Here is a 24,984-nt window from a genome sequence, read left to right on the forward strand (position 1 = left end):
AAGCACACTAACATAGAGTATGTGTGCGTGTGGGTGTGTGCTCAATTAATTTGTTGGTGAGCAATTTATAATTAAATCTTCTCGCAAAATCAGGCCTCTTAGATGTGGGTACCCACTTGAGTTAAGAGTGTGAAAGCATTAATACACACACACGCATATAACTAATGTAATTAAAGCTCAAAAGAAGGTGTCAAAGGACAATAGACACACATACACACGGATACTAACACAAAGCAAGCGCACTCAATGACTGGCTAATTGGAAAATGTACTCTAATGGAGAGCATAATGGAGACAATTTCGATAGAAAATTAAAATCGAAAAATCTAAAAATTGAAAAATTCAAATATTTCGACAATTAGTATTTATTTATTATTTATTACTTGTATTATTTATCATAATTATTTATTACACTCATACGCTTTTAATATATATAACTATTTACATACATAGTACACGCAAAACACATTTAGTTACTTTGCTTATTTCACCTCCATTCTTCTCACTTTTCTTTTCTTTTAAATCACAGATGTATTACTTCCGCTGCCGTTGACGTCCTCGTCGCACGCCGACGCCGCAGCTGCTGTGAATGCTGCGCTGCGCGCCATCGGCGCTGCATTCGTCACCAGATTCTCAATCGAACGGAACGACGAATAATTATTCGCTGAGAGTTCGCAGAGTTCGGGCGTCGAGGGCGACACAACCGCTACGGTGTCGGGACGCATCTGTGCAGTCGCATGCGAAGTCGAGCGCAGCACGGTGACCACGTCGTCCGCGGTGTAGGGCGCACCACGTAGGTTGCGCTGTCCGGCATCCGCGGTGAGTGCACGTTGACTGCGCGCACCGCCGCCGCCAATTGTGTGATGTTGCTGATGTTGTTGTTTAACAGTAAACTTACGACCGAGCGACAGTGAGCGCTGCAGTTGTTCGCCGGAGCTGCACGGGAAAGTTTGCTGTTGATCGGATGTTGTGAGCGCCGTATTTGTAATCGGTATGTCGGCGCTCGTGTAATGTGGCGCCGCTACTTCGTGTGTATGTAGCGATGTAGTGGGCTGATTACTCTCCGAGTCGATGGTGAGTATGGGGCGTGCGCGACTGCGATCACCGAGCACACTAAGCATACGAATTAAGGAAGAGATAACGGTACATTAGTACTAGTTCGTAATAAAGTTTCAATTGTTTTGTAATTACCGGCGTACACTGCGACGTATGCTTTGTCGTAGTATCTTGGCGAAACGCGCGCCGGTCGCTGTGGTGTACGAGGGGGGTGGCGTATATTTTGGCGGTGCATCATCTTGTGCCTGATATGAGTTGAGTTCGAGATTTCCAACGGCGCCGTTGCCACCGCCTCGTCCATAGTCGCTTCTGCTGCGATCACTTAAGGAACTGTTGCGTATTTCACGTAGACTTTCGCCGGGACGATAGAGTAGTTGGATGCGCTGCAAAGTTGGAGAAGAATATTTAGTGGTGTTTTGAAAATTTTCGAAAATCAGACGGAAAATATATTGTTTATTTGTTGTACACAGGAAACTTTCTAACAAAATGCCACCAATTGACATTGCAGTGGAAAGCTCGGCAGCGAAGTCAGCTGCGGTGCTAGGGGAATTTTCCATAAAAACCTTCGGACATAGCTCGATAGTCAAGGAGTCGGCGGATTTAATATATCCCACATCCTTACGCTTTATCTTCGAGACAAGGTTTCAGGTCCGGGAAACGAAATAGCTGATGGAATTGCCAACAGTGCAATTCTCTTGACTACCAAACCTTCTCATAAACTGCACAAGGCGTTAAAAACGATACACAGTGATATTACTGAAAGGGTTAACAGACGGATCAGGGTGATATGGAAAGCTTTAAGGGCTTGCAGGATCGTCAAGATCATGTGTAAGGGAGCAGAGGGTAAACACGCAAGCTTTCTACCTAAGGGAGCCGAAGGTAAACACACACGGCCTCGAAAAGACTGTAGGACGGCTGTCGACTTAGTCACAGGGCGCAACTTACTGCCATCGTATGTAGAAACCGCAAAGAAGTAGACATGAGTGAGACGCTTGATCACCTCCTCTGCTTATGTCCGGCCTTATCTGGAGTTCGGCTTAGATATCTAAAAGCTTCACAGTTTAAAGAACTGAAAGCATAATCAGAATTTGATATCAAGTCTCTACTAGATGCTGGAGCACATCCTCTGCATATGTCCGGCCTGATCTAGAGTTCGGCTTAGATATCTAGGACCTTCACGGTTCCAGAGATTGGAGGAAGTATAAGAATTAGATATCAAGTCTTTACTAGAGGCTGGAGCTCCTCCTTTGCTTATGTCCGGACTTATCTAGAGTTTAGCTCAAAAATCTTGGAGCTTCACAGTTCAAGGAACTGGAGGAATTATCAGAATTAGATATAAAGTCCCTACTAGACGCTGGAGCACCTCTCTACTTATGTCCGGCCTTACCAAGAGTTATTTCATTTAGCTGATGGAAAGTTTTGATTTTATTGATAAAGTGTGGAACCACTAGTCGGGGAAGGAAGAATCCTTAGTTGTTTAAAGTTTTCTCGAAAAAGTGTTGGACGAAAAAGTCTGAGATAACTTTTTTCTCTGTACAAGTTTTGGTTTACTAAACCGCTCACTGAGCTCACGGCTTTATTGGATACTATCTATTATAGGTGCCACCTCTGAAGCGCATATGAATTTTTTAAAGAAGGTTTTGCGTCAGGAATAGAGGCCGAAGTAAAATATTACTTTTCAAAGAATGGGTCTCGTTACTATACTCATTCTTTGAAGTTATCGGTGGAGGATGTTATATTCTTTTATTTTTTTTTTTGTTACTTTCATTATCAACCCCTCCTGATAAATAACACTTACATCCAATATATCCGGCGGCCCATTTGTTAAATATCGATAAATTTGTATAATCGCTGTAACCGGTATAAGTAGTAGGAAACCAATTTGCAATGAAGCTGCCACTTTTCTGGCCCAGTAGGTGAAATACGACTTGCCACGCCAATAATAGAACTGATTCGAGAACGATGACTTATAGCTGACGACCGATAATGTTATCAAACCAATCGGCAGCAAAACATTCCATGCCAAGGCGACGAACGCGGATAAGGAGTTCGTGAACTTCAATTTATTCACCAAATCATCACCATTGTATGGACGCCCGCGTATCAAGAACACACCAAATATCTGTGCCGTCCATAGTATAGCAACAAACCATGAGCCGCCTAGCACCAAGTCCATATAATACAGTATGGATATGCCGATTTCGGTTGTGAAGGGTACACCCAAGAGCATGGCAGTAACGCAACTCAATAAAACTGCGCTAATTGAATTACCCAATGCGCTGGCAATCGGTTTCCACATGGCGCACAATTGTGATATGCCCAATAGGGTTAAGGAGCCAAAAATCACGGCGGCCCAAATCCACGAGAGGTTGACACGTGCGGCTATAAATGTGGCGGGCAGGATTTCGCTGACGAAACGTAAAGCTTGATAGCCGCTTTCCTGGAGCGTTAGCTGTCGTCGATATGACTCTCCAATAAAACTGGAGTAATGTGGCATCCATTTCGCTGGTATCGAAATGATATTCAAGTTGGTTATGGACTCTGTCGCGAAGACGGACTTTGATGATTCCAGTGATTCTATTAAATAAGCAAAGTATGTTATTTGTATGAAGTTTTTAAATAAATTTACGACTTACCAAACGAACCCGGCACATAAATGTAGGAATGCTGATTCAATATAAGGACACAAAGTTGTCCCATCATTGCGGCCATAGTGAGACTGAAGAATGTAAGCGTTATGGCAAAGATGCAATCGCGTCTTAACGATATTTCGCTGCGACTAGGCGGATGTCCACGGCTTGTGATGGAGATTACTGAAGAACCAAGTAGACCCCAGGTGAGGAAAACTTCCTGTGCGGCAGCAACCCACATTTTGGAATTTTCGAAGAAGTCACTGAAGTCGGTGCTGCTTAAGGCGTTCTGTGGCGAAAAATAGTAAATGTTACGCATTTGATTTTTTCAAAAATTAGTAAGGGTCCAAGCTGATCTTTTACAGTATCTCATGCGTTATAAGAATATAGCGCTCTGATCTAAGGGAGACTTTAAATATCTACTGTCATCAAACAAATAGTCACGTCTCGTCACTGTTGACAGTCACAGCTACGAAGTCGAAGATAATTTAGTCTATATTGGAACCAACAACAACGTCAGGCTCGAAATCCAACGCAGAATAGCTCTTGCCAATAGATTTTACTTCGGACTAAGTAGGCAATTTAGAAGAAAAGTCCTCTCACGACGAACAAAGACCAAATTCTACAAGTCACTCATCATCTCCGTCCTGTTATATGGTGCAGAGGCATGGACGATGACAACATCTGATGAGTCGAGTTTTCGAAAGGTTATGCTGAAGATTTATGGTCTTGAGCTGTACAAGTTATACGAATATTGACATAGTTCAGCAAATTAAGAGAGAGTGGCTAGGTCATGTCGTATTCGACGCAGTATCCGCCGAGGGAAGCAGAGGAAGAGGAAGACCCCCACGCCGTTGGAAAAACCAGGTGAAAACTCAGCTATATGCACATATGCGGTGTCCATGCCAATAGACTTTAAAGTCCATGTGTCAGTTTTAAAAGCTGAGCCTTTGAACTCGACTGAATTCATGCGAAATTCGGCCGGTCGTCAGATAATTTACAGATCACGTCGGAAACTTTCAAAAAACAAAACCTTCTTTATTTACCTGTAATTTTACGGGATCCACGATGTAGAGTAGTTTACAAATAACGCATGCCAAAGCCACGATTGGTACAAGGATGAGCGGAAAGACCGCATTACCGAACGATTTCAGACCTTTGCACAAAACTAAGAATACAAAAACCCAAATTAGGGTCAAATTGAAGGCCAACTGCAATTAAAGTTAAAAAAAAATTATTAGTTCAAACTGAAAGGCCGAACAAAAATAGACTCGCAACTCACTCACCCGATTACTCACACGAAAACGTACATTGCCACCATCCGCCGGCTTCAACAGGTGCAAACGCTGCAACACAACAATATTAAAATAATCGGTAATGCTTTCGGTTATATTCGCAGAGCCATTCGTGCCACGCCGATAGGGGTTAATCATTTCCTGCCACATGTAACCGTCCTGTCCCTTGTGCGGAAATGTGTCACGCAGATAGATTAGCACCCAACCAATAGCGACAGTCGAATAAATGGCAATGAAACATTGCACCAACACCAAAGCAATACCGATACCGCGACATATCGGACTGATCTTCCACATTGACACCGGACCGGCCTTAATCCGTGAGCCCAAACACATGTGCAACAGGAAAAGCGGTATGCCAAAAAGTACGGAGAGCAAAAAGAATTGCAAAACGAAGTTGCCACCATACTCCACGGTCAGCACCGCAAAGCGTGACATATTAAATAGACCCACTGTACAGCAGAGTAGTGCGAAAGCGCGACTGCACATATGCGGCCACTCCTTATCGCTGTCCTGCGCGCTTGCGTGTGTAGTGTTATTATGCTCCGCATCCGTTTGTTCGTAACGACCGTTTGTGACGAGTGTCATAGCCGCGTTGTGACCACCATTGGTTGATGGCGTGGTCGAGGCGGAGTCTGTGCTGGATACGATGGTGATGGGACTGGAATTGCGCGACGTATGCGCCGAACTGCCATCCGAACCCACCAAGAAGTTCGAGTGACGCTCGTCGGCAGCGTGTGCGGCATTACGCGCTTGACGCGCCGCTGTCGTAATTGCAGGCGCGCTCTGCGGTCGTTGATTGTTGCCAGCTGAGCCGAAGCTGTGATTGCCTTCTAGTATATCAGGTCGTACGGAGAGTACAGGCGGTTGCCCCGCCGCGCGACGTCCAAACTGGCGCGGTCTATTCACCAAAGTGCTGCTGGTGTTGTCGTTTTGTAGTAATAAATTATTAAAAATATCTTCTTGTGTCAGCATTTCAGTGCGACTGTTCGTGCTAGTGGTGCTCAGACGATTCTGTGAGTGACAACGTCTGAGCTCGGGTCGCAAAGGCAAAGTGTCGGCGGCCGCTGTTTCATACGCCACCGACGTCTCGTCATTTTGTGCGCTAATACTGTGATGTTCTGTGAAATCTGTGAGACGCGCTGCGCCCAAGTCATCATTATCGGCTAAAGCTTTACCGTCGTGATGTGCGTCGTATGTGGCCTCCGTCCAAGGTGGTGGATCTGTTGACTGCAAATTTGTGCGCTCATTGTTATCCTCGGTTATGAAGAGTTCATTGAAAGCCTCCTCGCTGGGCAGGCGTGTAACTTCACGCGGTGTGTCCTCCAATCGCTCCATTAGATCTGAAAGTAGTGTAAAAGTTTCTGTTTGAGTTATATAAATAACTGAGCAATTACATTTGCTCTTACCCTCGTACAACTTCTCTTTCGGTGAGGTAATTGTGCGTCTCAGTAGCTGACCGCGTTCTATGCTGCCACCTACGACGCTTGCCTCCTCATTCTGCTCCCGCTCGGCATTCAGTTGTGTACTCTTTTTACGACTCATCGGCAACGAACGGTTACGTTGTCGTGTAGTTAGACGTTTCGGGCTTGGCGTACGGGCCAACTCCGTCGAACTCTTATCGTCCTCATCATTATTACTAAAACTATAATCATCCATCTCTTCTAGATAATTATCTAAATCCAATAAACAGTCTTCGACTTTAGTCTCCAATGAATTGGTCGCGTTTAGCGGCGTCGCACCGTGTATATCCAAAATCGTGTCGAGCTCATTGAGCACACGTGTTGCATCGTCGGGCGTACAGTCGCTGGTATCTGTTGAATGCATGGATTCGTTTTCGAGATCACTGCCATCCCACGAGGAATCAGTCGGTGTGCGCTCGTGTGGGAAAATATCCTCACGTCTTATATCGTGCAACTGCTCCATCTCCAACGAGACCGTTGTATCGTTACTATTACTTATTTGTGGAAATATATCCAAACTACTAATTTGAAAGCTATTCTTGGCGCTTCCTAAGCTACCCTCAGCTAAATCTATTGCAGCATTATCATAGTTAAGCGTATTCAAGCGCGATAAGCTTCTCGCTGTCTTCACGTCTCTCAATTGTGCGCTCTCATTCCCCAAAGCGTGCGTACGCTCCGCATCAGTCTCCACTACTGCGCAATTCTTGGCCGACAAGAAACGTCGTGGAAGACTAGAAAATGGTCGGGAGCGATGGGAGGTGCGTGACTTTTCGCCATCTGTTAGGCGATCACGTTCTTCTGTTGTTGTGCTGTTGCCAGCATTGCTTGCTTTGAACATAACTTTCTCCTAATTGTAGTTGTAGTATGCTTTTTCACCGCCAACACTGCCTCCGTATGCTATTCAAACTGCAAATGTGAAAGAAGAAGAAAAGTGAAGTTAGGAAACATGCCAGTGCAATAGCGCCAAAGCCCGCGTAGATTTATTTATTTAGTACACACACACACACAAACAAACATTTAAATATTGCAGTTAAATAGTCTGTGCAAATACGCTGGCGACCGCTTGCAATAATGCGCTGCCGTCCAGCTCATATTTCATGTTCGAGTGAGTCTTTCCGCGTCGCTTGACTGCCTCACTGACGCGCCGTCTTATCGGCTGTTAGCGCCGCGCTTGGCACATAACTGGCGGATGTCTTATTCAGGTGTTAAATGCTTGTTGTTGCTGAAAGCAGTGGTCTTGTGAAATTTCAGTAGAATATGAAAATTCGATAGCCGTTTTGAATTTCCAAGCCCAGCGAGCCTCCGATGACGGCAATGACCCACATTGTTTTGGGTTTTTTTATGTGCGATTTTATTACTCATACTATTGGCGCCAGAACGCGCTGTGAGCAGGTGTCTTTGAAGTGGTTGAATAGAACATTTAAGTTGGCGGTTTGCTGGTCAATAAATAAATAATAAGAACAGGCTTCCTGCAGATTCATATCCATGATATCCGTACAGGATATGGCGCTCTACTGTGTTTCTAGGGCTCCGTTTCCTATAAAAATGCTTCGAAAGCAAAATTCTACAGCTATGTCTAAGTCTTATTTAGTAGAGCTTAGGATGGCTCTAATGGCTAGTTTACAAACAAATTCGAACTGAAGGCAGTGAGAACTGAAGCCGCTCGACCTTTCCAAGCGAATTCGCTGCGTTCTATGAGCTCTTGAAAAGTTCCAAGAAGATCCGACGTTTTCGAGCCAAATTTTTTCAGCGGTGAGGTCCATTTCTGGCTCAATAGGTATATAAACCAGCAAAATAACCATATTTGGAACGACGAGCAACCTGAAGAGATTCAAGAGCTACCATTTCATCCAGAAAAACAACGGTTTGGTATGGTTTGTGGGCCGGTGCAATCATCGGTTCATATTTCTTCAAAAATGATGCCGGTGAGAACGTAACCGTCAATGGCGACCGTTATCGCGCCATGACAACTGACTATTTGATGCCTGAAATTGAAGCTCGTGATCTGGGCGACATTTGGCTTCAACAAGACGGCGCCACTTCCAACACCAATCATTGGATTTATTGAGAAAGCAGTGAGCACATAATTTCACATTTTGGGCCGGTCGATTGACTATCAAGATCGCATGATATTACACCGTTAGATATTTTCCTGTGGGGATATATTAAATCAAATTCTGTGCAAACACTCCCGCTTCGATTCAGGTCTTGGATCAATACATCACGCGTGTCATTTGCCGGTTATCAGTCGAAATGCTCGAATGAGTCATCGAAAATTGGATTCAAAGGTTGGCGCATCTGAGACTTAGCCACGGCCAACATTTGAAAGAGATAATCCTCCAAAAATAAATGCCAAAGAATGTTCCTTCGAATGATAATAAACATTCCTCGTTAACCTCGCAACTCAAAATGCATCACCCTTTATAACCGTTCAACAGAGATATACTGAGGCAGTAGAACTTATTCAGGAAATGATTTTCGCTCTCACTTTCAATGACATGAGAGTTGAGCATCTCTTTACCTCTGACTGAGGTTTGAGCTGAGTTTCAATAGCTCAATTGGAATCATGATCTCTTCTCATTTTCTCGAAGACGGCTGCTTAAGAACTTAATTCTCAAACTAGGACGAGAAGTCTTAACTATATATAACTATAACTTTCGATATATTCTCCACCCCTTCATAACTTTTGAACTCATTTTAGTGCTCGTGTGAAGAGTTCAGAAAGACACTAATGCGTAAGCTCAGATAAGCTTTCGAAAGTGCGTATAAACGCGTTTTATTTTTAAATCATCGCTTATCAGCGCGCTTTTATTTGTTTACTTGCCTTCAAAATAATCTATTTTTGAATCCATTGAAACTACTTATTCGTCATTGGAAAATACTTTACCGTAAAGTTCATAGATTTTTGAATTGAACGATTATTGGCGGAAGAAACTAGGTTACAGGGTCACAGAGAGGTTTAACAAAAGTGAAGCGTCAAAACGATCTTCTTTTTTTAAGAAAATCATCTTCTCCGATAAGGCTCACTTTCATCCACCATGAACCACCATTACATTCGCCTTAATTGACAGTTTGGTGTGGTTTATCGTCTGGTGGAATCATCGTTCCGCACTTCTTTCGAAATGAAACTGTAGACGATCGATCGATGATAACCAACTTTTTTGGCCGCAAATGGAAGAAATTGATCTTGATAACATCTGGCTCCAACAAGACGAGGCTATGTGTTACACAGTTCGTCCAACAACCGAGAAAAGCTGGGAGATTCGATTATTTCAAGAAATTGTGACATTAAATGGCCTCCAAGAAGTTGTGGTTTAACACAGTTAGACTACTTCTAGTATGGTTCATTTGAAGGGATAGGTCTTTAGCTGTAAACCAGACTCTCTAGAAGTCAATGTTGAACTTGCTTTTCATGATGTATAGCTTGATTTAGTAGAAAAAGTACTCGAAAATTGGGTTCATCGAATTCATTTCTGCATAAGAAGTCGGGGAGCTTCCAACTACTTGAATAAATGTCTCGTAGATCATAGAAATTTAATTCCTATATACATACATATGTACATATATGGCACCTTTCTACAAATGTGTCTTATACTCTTGCTCATTTGCATTTGGAATGGCACGGAGAGGTCAAATAATTTAGTGATCGTCAGAATTAGCGGTACATTGCGGAAAATCGTGTGCAGCTAATACAAACACAAACATACAAACATTTATAAATGCCCATAAATATGTCGGCTGCTACTTAACATAAACAATGAGAGTTGCAATGAGCAACAACAAAAATGGCAATAAGCTAATAAACATTTTTTAGCACAAATATAGTAATAATGCGAACTGTAGCAAACAAGCGAATGGAAAACGAGCAACAAAAAAAACAAAAACCCAACACACGCAGATTATAATAAACAAGCAATTGTTTACCTGCGTAGATATGTATATACTATATAGATTTATTGTATATTTTTGTAATAAAAATACATGTGGCAGGTGTGTTATTGTTTTTGTAAAGAAAGAGATATATTTCTTATTTTATTTATTTTTTTATATTTTTATAATTAGTATATCTTTTTAATTTTATAGCTTTTTATGATTTTTAAGTTTTATTATTTTTTAATTTTATTTTTATTTCCTTTTTTTATTTTCAGCGTGTGTCGCTTTAGCTATGCCTAAACGTAAGTGAACTAGTCTCTCAGTTTTTGAGATATCGTTTCGAAATTTTGCACACGTCTTTCTTTTCCCAAGTAGCTGCTTATTTGTCAGAATCGCCGATATCAGATCAATTTTGTCTATAGCTGTCATACAAACTGAACGATCGAAATCAAGTGCTTGTATGAAAAACTTTTTTGTTTGATGAGATTTCTCAACAAAATTTGGTCTGAGTTATTATCGAAAGCTATCATGTAATCTCCGTAGAAATTGTTCAGATCGAATCACTGTGGCACATAGCTGTCATACAAACTGAACTATCAAAATCAAGTTTTTGTATGGAAAACTTTTTCATTTGAAGAGATTTCTTAACGAAATTTTACCTGAGTTATTACTGAAGGCCATAATATTATCTCCAAAGAAATGGTTCATAACGGATAATTATAGCACACAACTGTCGTACGAACTGAACGATCGGATTAAAGTTCTTGTATGGAGAACTTTTTTGTTTGACAAGATATCTTCACGAAATTCGGCCCGAGTAATTACTCAAGGCAATAATGTAATCTCCGCAGAAATTGTTCAGATCGGACCACTATAGCATATAGCTGCCATACAAACTCACCAATCAAACCCCAGTTCTTGTATGGAAAACTTTTTTGTTTGACGAGATATCTTCACGAAATTTGGTCCGAGTTATAACCTAAGGAAATAACGTGGTATCCTTAGAAATTGTTCAGTTTGGATTACTAGAACATATAGCTGTCATACAAACTCACCAATCACACTTAAGCTATTGTAAGGAAAACTTTTTTGTTTGACGAGATACATATGTATATGCACGAAATTTAGTACAGATTATTATCTAAGACAATAATGTGATATCTTCAGAAATTGTTCAGATCGGATCACTAGAACATATAGCTGTCATACAAACTCACCGAACAAAATCGAGTTAAAGATCATTTTGTACGCTTTTATGTCATAAGAAATGCAACTGTCAAGGGTATTATAGCTTTGGCGCAGTATTATTTTTTTTTTTTAATTTTATTATTTTTTAAATTTATTTTTTTTTTTTTTTTTTTTTTTTTTTTTTTTTTTATTTTTTTTTTTTTTTTTTTATTTTTTTAAATTTTTTTTTTAAATTTATTAATTTTTTTAAATTATTTTTTACATTTTTCTTTTAATTTTTAAATTATTTTTATTGGTTTTTGCACCTGTGAAGAGTATCATATGTAGCCTTGGTGCAGCATTATTCTTTATTATTTTTAATTTTTTTATTTAATTTTGTATTATTTATAATTAATAATTTAATTTTTTTTTTTTTCATTTTTTTATTTTTTTTTTATTATTTTTATTGTTTTTTGCACCTGTGAAGAGTATTATATAGAGCTTTAGTGAAGCATTGTTTTTTATTATTACTTTTTTTTAATTTTTTATTATTAGTGTTATATTTTTTTATTTATTTATTTTTTTTTAAATTTTTTTTTTATTTTTTGAAATATTTATTTTTTATCTTTTAATTTTTTTTAATTTAATACAATTTTTTTTAATTATTTTTATTGTTTTTTGCACCTGTGAAATGTACTATATGTATGTAGCTTTGGTGCAGCATTAATTTTAGTTACTAGTATTTTTTTTATTTTTTAATGTTTTATATATTTTTTTATTTTTTAATTTTTTTTTAATTTAATACATTTTTTTTATATTCTTTTTAATTTTTTTTTATTTTTTTTTTTTAATTTTTTTACTATATTGTATATTGTTTTTTGCACCTGTGAAGAATATTAATTGTAGCTTTGGTGCAGCATTATTTTTTTTATTTTTCTTTTTCTGTTTTATTATTTTTTTTTTAATTTTTTTTACAGCAAAAATATTGTGTTTATTTTTTCTTATTTTTTTTTTTTAAAAATATTTTTTTTTTAACTTTTTTTTTTTTTTTAAATTTCTTTTTTTTATATATTTATTTTTATTTTTTAATTTTTTTTTAATTTAATACATTTTTTTTATATTTTTTTAAAATTATTTTTATTGTTTTGCACCTGTGAAGAATATTAAGGCGTTAAATGTAGCTTTGGCCAACTGCAGCATTATTTTTTATTTTTCTTTTTCTGTTTTATTATTTTTTTTTTAATTTTTTTTACAGCAAAAATATTGTGTTTCACTCGTCGGCAAGCGGTCGCTTGAGTTTGTAGAATTAGAAATATTTACAAATATCAAGTATGAATGGAGAGCATATACATACATATGTATGTACATATATAATGTATGTATCTTCATACATACATATATGCATTTATGTATTTTTCGTGCTTTATGTACTTGATGTACATTTGTACGCTCATTCACGCGCTTGTTCGTACGCTATGCCTTGGCCAGCCTTAATGAATGCCACATAGTTTCCTTTACGCCAAACTATTCTACACTTTAAACGCAATAAGCAACATTTTTAATTAGCTACCATATAGTACCATTTTACGATTGCACAAGTTGTACTACGAAAAAGAAGCAAAACAACAACAACATATTGAAAAAAATAATGAATGTAACACGGAAATTCGAGTTATTTACTGAAGCGTGATCCACGTTGCTTGTTATTATTGTTGCTTTTGTTGTCGCTGGTGGTGGTGTTATTGGGCTTTTGAGCGTGTATTTCAGGGGGGCGTCTACCACAGTGATACATGTGCGTAAATATGTACATATGTATGTATATACATATACTTGATGATGGGCAATAATTTTTATGCGTTCAACACTTTGGAGGCGCACAATATGATAATGAATACACTTTACACGTTCACTTATCTATCAGACACACATACATAGTATGTATTTACATATTTACTGTACGTGCATGACACACTGCTCACTGTTTGCTATAAAATGTTAAGAAAAAATATAAATAAAATTGCTTTAAAAACTGCTCAAACACTCACGACACTGAACTAGTCAAAAAAAAAAAAAAAACCCAAACAAAAACAACAAAATAACTGTTAAATTTGTTGCTTATGATTTTTATTTTTATTTTTTATTTCAATAAAACAGTTAAAATTTCAGCTGTTTACATTCAAATTGTGTTGAATACCGAATTGCGCTAAGAACGCTTGAAAACTTGAAAAGTTGAAAAGTTGCTTTGAGCCGAGCGCTGACTATAATAACAACTAAGCTGGGCAGCGTTTAGTGGCCGTCAACGTCGCACGTTTGCCAGACTAGCAATACGCGCTGATCTCGCAGTACCAATGAGCGTTATAACGTCGTGGTATTGGTGCGCGGCGCAGGCACAAGAGCAGACGAAGTCACACACATACAATATACATACATACATATATACATATTTGGTGTGTATAAGCGTGTTTACAGGCGTAACGTAGCACGTAAGCAACGTAACGTAAGCGTTACGTTACTCTCTTTTAAATATTTCTATGAATGTGTGCGTTTAAGCGCGCGTTAGTTGGGTTTTTTACACGTGTGTGCGCGCAGCAACTGCTCGTGTGCGACAGTGAGTTTATACGTAAGTATGTGTGTGTGAAGAAACCAGTCTTCGCTTGGCATTGTTGCAGAACTACAAACATGAATCGCATGAATTGCAGGTAAAATATCAAGAAAAGTTCACCCTTTACACTGCGGGCGCCCGCGCGTTTGCAGGCGCGGCGAACGTGTAGTAAACGCTTGCAAGTTCTTAGCCAGTAGGCGTATAGCGCGCGTGCACAGTGCGCGCTAAAATGCTCATGTAGTCTTAAATATTAATAATATGCGGATTTGTTGAGCTCGCGTTGACATTTATTTGACTCATGACATAGCTCCGCTTTGACTCATGGCTTGGCAACGCGTGTGTCGCAAAGCCGCCGGTTTGGCGTTTGGTCTCTAATGATTAGGCTCGCATTTACACATACAAAGTGTTGGTTGAACCGGTTTCGCGTTGCTAATTTCCGCTTTTTGCGAGCTCGTAAGTTCGATTAGACCTTCGTTAGCGGCAAGCGAGGTCTTTTTGGTAGTAATATTGCGCTTCCGGCTTCATGAGCCTACCAAATTTTGGCATTTACGAACCAGACGTTAATAAAATGTAAGGCAACGGTAAATACAAGGGAACTGGAATGTAAGCTTGTCCGTTGTAGGCAGTATCATGATCCAAGGAAGTGTCTCGTGTAACGTAACAGTAAATAAAAGGGAACTGGAATGTCAGATAGACGACGTAGACAGTGTAATGATCCAAGGAAGTGTCGCTTTCAAATAAAAAGTGTTTGCTGGAGTCGGCATACGAATGTCTTTATTTCAAAATCTAGCATTTCTGCAGCATGTCCTGGACTAAGGCTAGAACACTACTTCACAAGCGCTCGGCTGAGACAATTACTAAAGCACCATGGACTAACCGCTTATATTCCACATATGTATATGATAACCCTCCGTTAGTAAGAATTGAGCGTTTTTGTAAGCTGGACGAGGTCATTGCATAGAGAAATACTGATATCGGAAGAGTATCGAACCTTGGGACCTTTTAGTACATCCACATGTATGATATCCGTCCGTTAGTAAGAATTGACCTTTTTGTAAGCCAAACGAGATCCGGGAGAGCGTCAAACCTTGGGATCTTTTACATCCACACATATTGGTTATCCGTCCATTAGTAAGAATTGAGCTTTTTTGTAAGCTGACGAGGTCATTGCAAAGAGAAATACTGATATTGGAAGAGTGTTGAACCTTTGGGCCTTTTATTATTTTTCTTGGAATATCATTAAGCTCAGCGAAATAATTCAACCATATAAATAGCTAAATTACCAACCACAGAGCTGTGAGATTATCGATTCTTTCGTTTCTGCGACAGTCGGCGCTTCGTAACCGACCGAATGGATGTGGGTTTTTAGTCGACCAAGCACAGCAGTTCCGCAGAATTCCTCAAATTATTTGGTGTACATTTTTAGGAGGTACAAGAACAACAGCCATCTTCATTTATCGGAATACCTAAATTGTCGAAAGTATACAACAATCTAGCAAATGGCGCTCTAAAAATTGACTGAAACCGAGAAAACCAAAATTCGTTGAAGGCACTGAAGGCCATCCGCATTCCAAGACTTTTAACCAGTGTCTGGAGACTTGGCCCGCTTGTATTGGCTCAGGAGACTATTTGGAAGGCGATTCGATTAATAATCAACTTGTTTTTCAAACAGGGGCAAGATAACGAAGCACGTCCAGGGTTAAATACAAGAAAAACAAAAACAAAAAAACTATAGACTCATTAAACGCTTTTAAGAGGGTTGATATATATGACAAACCAAAACCGAATCACCTAGGCAACTAACGAATTACAGTTAGACCAACTGCAAAAGCTCAAAGGTGGAACTATGGCCACCGCACAATTTTGTGAGTCACTTTAGCACCTTTTGTAAGTTCCGACATGTGCAGATGTATGCGTTCCCTAACACACACACATACCATGTATACATATATACAAGTATACTTTAAAATGTATGTATGTGTGTGTTTCGGTGGCGGTTATTGTCGCTGCATGCGCGGTGTGCAACATAAATGTCATACAGAATGCATGTGCGGCTAATGGCCTGGTAGTCAGGCAGGCAGGCAAGTAGACAGACAAACGGGACAGACAAAGAGTCAAATAGACAGCCAAGCAGAGTTCAGTGAAACGCATTTAGATAAAAAAGAAACATATGCTTACTAAATACGAACACATGCACGTAAATCCGAGCACGCATACATAGCTGGACACATACATACACATATGTACATATGTATATATTATACATGTTTGTGTACTTCTTGCCTGAGAAAGGAACTTATAAGCGCAAAGGCAAGAGATAAGAACAAGAGCGGTAAAATGTTGGTATGTGCACACACACACCTACAGAGAGTGTTTATGTACCTACATACATATGTATGTATATGTACATTTATGTGTTTTGAGTCACTCAATTCCGTGATTTGAAAGGTTTCGGCGTTTACATACCCTTCGGGATTTCCCATTTTTGCTACATATCTAGAATATATTATTTCTTCGGGATCGCGAAATTTGAATACCTACTTTCGGGACTACAAAAATTCATAAAATTAACAAAACCAAATTACTGAAAATAATAAATTATATGTGCATACGTAAACTAAATTACTATTTTCAGGATTCCGAAATTTCAATACCGAAATTTGAATGCCGATTTCCGGGATTACAAAAATTCATAAAATTAACTACAAAAATACTGGAAATAATAATATAATATACAAGCGGATTACTAAATTACTATTTTCGGGATCCCGCAATCTGAATACCGAAGTTCGGTACTACAAAAATTCAAAAAATTAACTACAAAAATGTTGGAAATAATATACAAATCATGCCAGCGGATAACTAAATTACTATTTTCGGGATCCCGAAATTTGAATACCGAATTCCGAGGCTAAAAAAAATCATAAAATTACCTAAAAAGTAATGGAAATAATATACATATGTATCATACAGACGTATAAGTAAATTACTATTTTCGGGATCCCGAAAGTTGAATCCCGAAATTCGAGATCAGGCAAAATTAAAAATAATTACAAAAGCACTGGAAGTGATATGTCATACATAAATTAAAATTTTCGGGATTTGAGTAATGATTTTCGGGACTGCAAAAATTCATAAAATTTACTACAATTATTCTACGAAATTCGAGTTCAGGGAAAATGCTTACAATTAAATACGTACCAAGTTCGAGCTTTTCATAAATATGGACTTAACTCCCGTATAATCATCAGGCTTCCGAAATAAAAAGTTTTAAGTTAAGTTATGTAGTGTGTTTTAAAGAAATTATGTAATAATTACGATTTTCCGTAATTACGAAAGCTTAATCAAAAGGTTTTTGTACCAAAAAATCTCTGCAAGCTCGCGCAAAGTACTACAGGGTCCATAACCTACATATGTATGTGAGTGTGTGCATATGCATACATATGTATGTATGTATGTACATACATATTGAGATAATGTCGGGATCCCGAAACTCAATCCCATTTTCTTCGGTATTTTTGCACTTAAATATTCTTTTTTGTCTATATGTTTCGTAATTGCAAAATTTACAACAGAGATTTTACAACACTTTAAGCTTTCGGGTTCCCGAAACCCAATCCCGTTTTCTTCGGTATTTTTGCATTTAGTATATATTCTTAATTGTCTATATGTTTCGTAATTGTAAAACTTACAACGGCGATTTTACAACATATTAAGCTTTCGAGATCCCGAAACTCAATCCCGTGTTTTCGGGATTGTTGCGTTTTTGTATATATTCTTATCTGTTTATATGTTAAAAAGTTGTAATACTTACAACAGTGATCTTACAACATTATAAGTTTTCGGGATCCCGAAACAAAATGTAATTTTTTCGGAATTATTGCATTTATTGTTAAAAGTCTTATTTTTCATTATATTGAACAGTTGTAATACCTTCAACAGCGATTTTACAACACAATAAGTTTTGGGAATCCCGAAAATCAATCCCGTTTTTTCGGGATTGCTGCGTTTACATACATACATATATGTATATTCTCAATAGTCTATAATGTGTGCCGTTAATGTTACATTAACTTCCTATGAAAAGTAACAGTAAATCTATAAAGATACATTTTGTAATACATACATATGTATCTACAAGTATACAAGTATAGGGAGGCATTTGTGAGATACTTGGGTAAATCCATATACTATATATGTACATATACATATATATGTGTATAAATGAATATTATATTTGTGTGCCAGTGACATGGCTGCCCATCATATCAATACTTATTGCTGCACATTTCACTGCGTTGCACCACACTCCCGTTTCATATCATCATTTCATGCATTTTGATTTGATTTGATTTCACTCAGCAGTGCATTGAACATTTCACTAAGATTACTTACGGCTTGAAAATGCATTTTTAGCACATATCTACATATGTATGTATATGATGAGGCACGTGTGTATATATTACATATACATATGTATGTATGTTTATATTTGTATGTATGTGTGTATATTTATATTTGCTTGTATGTACATATATATTTCAGCAGTCACCACGTTGTTTATTTATTTATCTGTAATTTCTGCGGCTACTCGCAGCTTATTTAGTATAATTGTTTTGTTTTTTTTCACAATTTCATTTGCATTTTTTACAAAATAACATTTCACAATTTCATTACCACACTTGAGCATTGACTTTTAGGCGAACTTAGTCACTGACCGTCAGCACGTTACTTAAGCGCTCGCCAAACACCTGGCTTTGTGGCATATTTAGCAAAGACTTGTGCGAGCAATTTTTCAACTACACACTCACACATACATACATGCAATTATACATGTTATATGCATTTGAATGTTGTACGTTTGTATGTATGTATATATGTATGTATTGTATGCATTATAGAGTAGTTACTGCCTATTTGGAGACAACACGTTGGTTGCTATAGCGATTGGTGTGTCGGCGCACAACGAAAAATTGCCAACAACCAATTAATTGCGACAAGTGGGGTTAGCGGTACATGCATATACATAAACATACAGACATATGTACATATATGCATAACTAACGTGTCATATACCTATGTACTTGCTCAAATACGCTAAGCTATCAGTCGGGTATATAGTGTCATTTACTGCACCTACAAAATTCGCATTTGCTTGTATTGAGGAACTTGTGCTTATTTCTAAAAATACAATGCGACATCAAATGCAACATTCAATAAAAAGCAGCAACAACAACAATATTGTCGTAATATTTTATGCACATTTTTAATTTGACGAAATTTACACTCTTGAACTCAATTAAATGTAGTTAAGCGCTAGACTGCGAAATTCAAATGCTACAAATGCAAAAAAAAAACAACAACAACGAATAAAAAAAAAAACAAAAACAAATGTGTAAAAACTTTGACTGCACCGAAGCTATAATACCCTTTGCAAAAAAAAAAAAAAACAAAAAACGATTTGATCATTCACTTTGTATGACAGCTATATGCTATAGTCAACCGATCTGAACAATTTCTTCGGAGATTGCATCACTACCTTTGGTAATAACGCATGCCAAATTTCATGATGATACCTCCTCAAATGAAAAAGTTTTCCATACAAGAACTTGATTCGGAACGCCCAGTTTGTATGACAGCTATATGATATAGAAGTCCGATTTTGAAAATTTTTTTCAGATATTGTAGCGTTGTCTTTAAAAATATACTGTACCAAATTTGATTAAGAAATCTTGTCAACTAAAAAAGTTGTCCATACAAGCACTTGATGCCGATCGTTCAGTTTGTATGGCAGCTATATGCTATAGTGATCAGATCTGGACAATTTCTTCGGAAATTGCAGTATTGTCTCAGATAATAATCGCTGCCAAATTTCCTGTTGATATCTCGTCAATAGCAAACGTGTTCCAAACAAGCACTTGATTCCGATCGTTCAGTTTGTATGGCAGCTATATGCTATAGTGATCCGATCTGAGCAATTTCTTCGGAAAATTGCAGGATTGTCTCAGATAAAACCCATGTCAAATTTCACCAAGATATCTCGTCAATTGAAAAAGTTTTCCATACAGACTGACTAGATGCCGATCGTTCAGTTTGTATGGCAGCTATATGCTATATTGAAGCGATATCAGCGGTTTAGACAAAAGAGCAGCTTCTTAAGGAGAAAAGAACATACAAAATTTCTGCTCGTTATCTCAGAAACTAAGCGACTAGTTCGCGTATATACAGATCGAGAAACGGAGTTGGTCCGCAGAGCCATCGAGTCAACACATCAAGCTGTTCATTTCATATATGTATAGAGTCTTCTACGTTGCCTTCCGTGTGTTGCAAACTTCGTGGCAAACATAGTTTATCCTGTACAGGGTATAAAAACCAATCACAACAACAACAAGCAATGGTATGTCATCACTATCGCTGGGCAATACACAATTCTGCTGTTCATCAATAGTGACTTTTTATTAAATTAAATGCTTTGGCGCACACCATGCGATATATAAAGACATACAAACCCACATATAGGTATATGTACGTGTGTAACACTATTTTTAGTTAGAAAGTCAATTAGATTTGCAATTTAAAATTACCAAGTATAATTTAATAATGTGTTTTTTAGCTGGCGATTTTTTCACTTGAAAATAAACAGGGTTGTGCAGTTGGGGTTTTTCGTAATGAAATGACGCTGCAACTATTGCTTTCCAACAAGCTACTTGAAGCACTTTCCAACACTTCTTTATTGGTAAATCGGTTAAATTTTATAATTACTGCTTTTCAAAGTCTCCGAACCGAATGTTGTGGTTGTAGCGACAGAAAACATTTCTGTAGTAATTTCTAGGCTAATAGTCGGGTCGGGTCGGTACCGGTTTCTTAGACCCGACTATCGTGCAAATGGAAGATTAATCGCATCATACTCGGCCTTCATGCGTTTGTTCTTATCGTAGAAATAAATCCCAGTAAGAACGCCAGCACAAACTGAACCCTGAAAGCGTAAGATTTTTCGGTTTTAATAGGCCCACCATTCATCATGATTTCAGTTTCGAATCGACTTACAAAAAAAACAACACTTCTAATAGTGTTAGCCCTTTGGTAGGTAAAGGAATGCCTTTGAGATCCATGAACTTGGGAACGAAACGTCGGAGTCCCTATGAAATATATGAACATATACATATACATATGTATGTATATATGTATGTTCAACATAGCGAGCTAAGTCTGGCTGTATACATATGTACATATATATCTATGCTAGTCCCTTACTTTTTGAGAATCGATCTGATTGGAAATTTGACGAGATATCTTCACAATAGATTTATTAGTGTCTTAAACCAATTAAATTGCTATTCACTTAAACCTTAAGAGAGCTCGATGGAAAGGATTTTAAAAACTTACCGAGCCAAACAGCGTTAGATCACTGAAATAACAGCCCTTGGCCGGATAAAATCCGGACATAGAACCGACTATTTTGGCAGCTGTTATGGAAAGACAAAGAAATGTTCTTGGCAACACACAAAGCAATCAGCCAATCGGTTGTACCATAATCTACATATGTATATGGTCGTCTGGATACAGAGACGAGAAGCTTCAGACGTGTAAAAATACTGCACGAGTGCAAAAAGCCACTTGATGTCTCCCGTTGAACATTTACATAACGATGTCCGCATGCTTCCGGTCAAGGAATATAATGAAATTCTCTCCAAACAATTTCTGCTAGGATGCTTCCACAGAAACCATCACTGCAGTCGTCCGTTTGTAGTTCTTTCCATGTTTGGGTCGACAACATCGAACAGTACGCCAGCCGGACTTCGGACGCAACTTACTTTAGACACGCGCTGACCGCCATTTAACGTGGAGCCATTAACAACTTCACCGGCTTCATCTCAATGTATGGCGTACTTGAAGTCGAAGAGCACGAGAATCTAGAGTGAGCCTTGGGAAAATTGGTTTTGAATACTCTTCTTCTTCTTTATTGGTGTAGACACCGCTTACGGTTACAGCCTAGTTGACAACAGCGCGTCTTCCTCTTCGCTGTTCGTTCTGGATACTGCAGCAGAATCGACACCGATATGCGCTCAAACCATCTCCTTGCAAGCTCAACGAACCCACGCCTCTAACACCCCTTTTCTAAAGATCCGACACTGTCGAAACAGCACGTTAACTGGGCCTACCGTTAGATAACTTCGATGACAATGAACCCGAACCTTACTACCCAAGCGGCGACTAGATAGCCGCTACAACTACAACAACGATAGAAAAATTCTATTTAATATTCATTCACGGCGAGCAAGAAGAGAACATATTTCAAGCTCTTTAGGCCAAACTTAGTAAATAAGTACGGAGTTCTCAACGCAGTTGCCTTTCGTCAAGCTGTTACAAATGTCGAAATGGATCCACATTTCTACCCAGCCAAGAACTGTCAACTCAATAGGTTAGGTTAGGTTAACCTGGTAGACCAATAAGCCACGCATAGACCCGTTTGGACTTTTGGGATACCAGATGGAGTTGAGTTGCTAAGCCCAAGAGAAGTAGTCATCTTTTAGGTTGCCTGCACTTGACTCGAAATTTAGCAGACCCTGCGGCCTCACTATCGACACCTCCTTCAATGTATCATAACGTGGGGACTGCAGATGCTTACAGAGTAGTCTTGCCAATGCGGGACAAGCGCACAAGAGATGCTCCATTGTTTCGCTGGTGCCCTGCTCTAGCCATTTTCTGCAGTCTTCTCCTCTGCTCGTCTTGTCAACTCAATAACATTAGAAAAAAATTTGTAGGGAATATTTTGCGTCGCTACAACAACAAATAAGTTTCAATTAGGTCTGCGTTGAGCGATGTTGGCTGCAGAAGTGACCACATTGGAGTGGCAAACTATTTATGTTAAGATAAGCGATCGCTAAGTGAAAAACCTACTTGGAACACCGACCTATTTTCAGTATGGATAAGGCAACGAGTGCTTTTCAACCTTACAAACATACGGTGCTGCATATAATCCAATGAAAGCAGACGGCTAAGAACTGCATACGTATGTACATACAAACACATACATATATGTATATGTATATACATATTTATCTGTGCATGTATGTATGTATTGTTGTATTTGCATATTTGTGTGCGCTGAGTAAATTGCAACTATCTTCGCTATCACTCGGCTACTTGATACATACATACTATACATATGTATATACTTACATATGTATATGCAAACATATTTATATACATGCAAACATACTTATATACATGCAAAGCTACATAAATTTATATATATGTATGTATGTATGTATGTATGTTTGTACATCATTAGCCGCTTACGATGCTCCGCTTGCACTGAAGATGTACTCACACAATATCACCACCACTACACAAACAAACACACGGTCGCACGTACTCACATACACATACACACACACACAGCTGCATCACTTTCAGCTACTCAGATACATGGTGGTTTTCATTAAGCAACCATATTACCAAGAACATCTGAATGCCGAATTTCGAATTGTTTTGTCTTTTGCACGATTCTGGTTTCACTCTCCTACGCCGCTCTCACTTGCGTGCCCTTCTTTCAGCACTAATTGGTATACTCAACGTTTTTATCTCTACTACTTTAAATATATTCATTAGTAGATATTTGTTGAATAAAACAGAAAAAAAACAAGAATTTTTGCTCACTTTGTAAACTTTGGAGAAATTGTGGTACAAATCATATGTACATATGTACTTAGGTACATAAAATCTCTATATATTTGTATATATGCACGTTTGTATGTCTTATATATGTACTTGCACAGACACTGGACCGACCAAGCGACCGACCGTCGTACCGATCTTTTACGCTATTACCACGAGTATGTGCTCTTTTGGCGAGTGAAGATTCCAAACTGAAGCAACGCAAACGAACGTGAAGGCGCATAGTCGCCAAAGTGATGAGATATCAAGAGACAAGCGTTTGCGCTCTCAGACACCAATTGCATTTTCACAATGCTCTCTTCATGCGCCTGCTGGTCGCTAGTATGTGCTAATGTGTTGTATTCTCTTCGCTTTCGTTAGCATGCGCATGTGATCGCTAGAGCTAGAGCTAGCTTTATACCCCACAAACGCTAGAGTGCTGTCTGCTCGTGTTTCTAACATTACTTCTAACAGTTATAGTTGAGGCTTTGTAATGCTGCTGTGGAGTTTAAATGTTGACATGAATGGCAGCTAAGATTAGGTTTGGGCAACAAAAGCATTCGACGAGTTTGGTCTAAAACAAAAGAACGCTTAGAAGAATGATTGCATGAGCGGATCCATGATGGTCACACAGTTATAGTTGAGGTTTTGTAATGCTGCTGTGAAGTCAAGTCAGTGGAGTCATCTAATATTAGGTTTTGGAAACAAAAGCTCTCGACGAGTTTGGACTAAAACAAAAGGCCTCTTAGATAAATAATTGTAAATCAGGATGCATGATGGAGGATAATGTTGAGGGGAAGCGCGTAACGGTTAGAAAAAAACTTTACCATGTCGAGATCAAATGCTTAAATATGTATTAACTGCCTCCGTAGCCCAAAGAAGGTTGGTGGATGGAGCCATGTGTAAAAGTTCACGCAAGTGAGGAAAGTTCGTTGAGCGCCATTCACTTGGGGGTGGCCACAAACGATGCTTTTGCATATGGCTCAAGTAGCTCACGACTTACGGTCCTAGACCAAGTATCTTCTGGGTAGCCAAAAAACATCGGTTTAAAGGCGAGTTAAAGTGAGAAGGCAACATCCCTCCCTTGTACGTTGAGTTTGGAACTCGCTACGCAAAAAAACACCCCCAATGAGAAGCTGGCTGTTAGCTGCTTCTATAAAAGAAATGCAGGCACGGTGCCTGGCCAGTGCTTGGGTGACGCTCACGCCGCGGTGTGATGTGATTTAACAGTCAAAATGT

The 24,984-nt window shown here is 38.6% G+C and overlaps 1 protein-coding gene across 4 annotated transcripts; it reads right to left on the reverse strand.

Moving 5' to 3' along the window:
- Positions 1 to 340: 340 nt before the first annotated feature.
- Positions 341 to 23,943, reverse strand: LOC126757527 (sodium-dependent transporter bedraggled). Of its 4 annotated transcripts, XM_050471506.1 has the most exons (9): positions 15,173 to 16,270; positions 13,658 to 15,076; positions 6,390 to 7,349; positions 4,972 to 6,323; positions 4,732 to 4,896; positions 3,692 to 3,974; positions 2,854 to 3,632; positions 1,191 to 1,438; positions 341 to 1,112 (listed from the first exon to the last, which is right to left on the reverse strand). In XM_050471506.1, exons 3-9 carry the CDS (start codon positions 7,279 to 7,281, stop codon positions 518 to 520), a joined length of 4,314 nt encoding a protein of 1,437 aa, XP_050327463.1. In that variant the 5' UTR covers positions 7,282 to 7,349; positions 13,658 to 15,076; positions 15,173 to 16,270; the 3' UTR covers positions 341 to 517. The 4 variants fall into 4 exon arrangements, with proteins under 4 accessions (XP_050327463.1, XP_050327462.1, XP_050327466.1 ...); XM_050471505.1 differs by lacking the exons at positions 13,658 to 15,076; positions 15,173 to 16,270 and adding an exon at positions 23,749 to 23,943; XM_050471509.1 differs by lacking the exons at positions 13,658 to 15,076; positions 15,173 to 16,270 and adding an exon at positions 23,548 to 23,661.
- Positions 23,944 to 24,984: the final 1,041 nt, after the last annotated feature.

The sequence above is a fragment of the Bactrocera neohumeralis genome, chromosome 4 (assembly GCF_024586455.1).
Source record: "Bactrocera neohumeralis isolate Rockhampton chromosome 4, APGP_CSIRO_Bneo_wtdbg2-racon-allhic-juicebox.fasta_v2, whole genome shotgun sequence".
NCBI classification, from domain to species: Eukaryota; Metazoa; Arthropoda; class Insecta; order Diptera; family Tephritidae; genus Bactrocera; species Bactrocera neohumeralis.

Excerpts from the sequence above, each read along its gene's own strand:
- LOC126757527 (XM_050471505.1), bottom strand. The coding sequence starts at position 7,281 with ATGTTCAAAGCAAGCAATGCTGGCAACAGCACAACAACAGAAGAACGT. Across the intron at positions 3,633-3,691 it reads TTATGTGCCGGGTTCGTTTG|AATCACTGGAATCATCAAAG; the intron begins GTAAGTCGTAAA and ends CTTATTTAATAG. Across the intron at positions 1,113-1,190 it reads ATACGTCGCAGTGTACGCCG|TGTGCTCGGTGATCGCAGTC; the intron begins GTAATTACAAAA and ends TCGTATGCTTAG.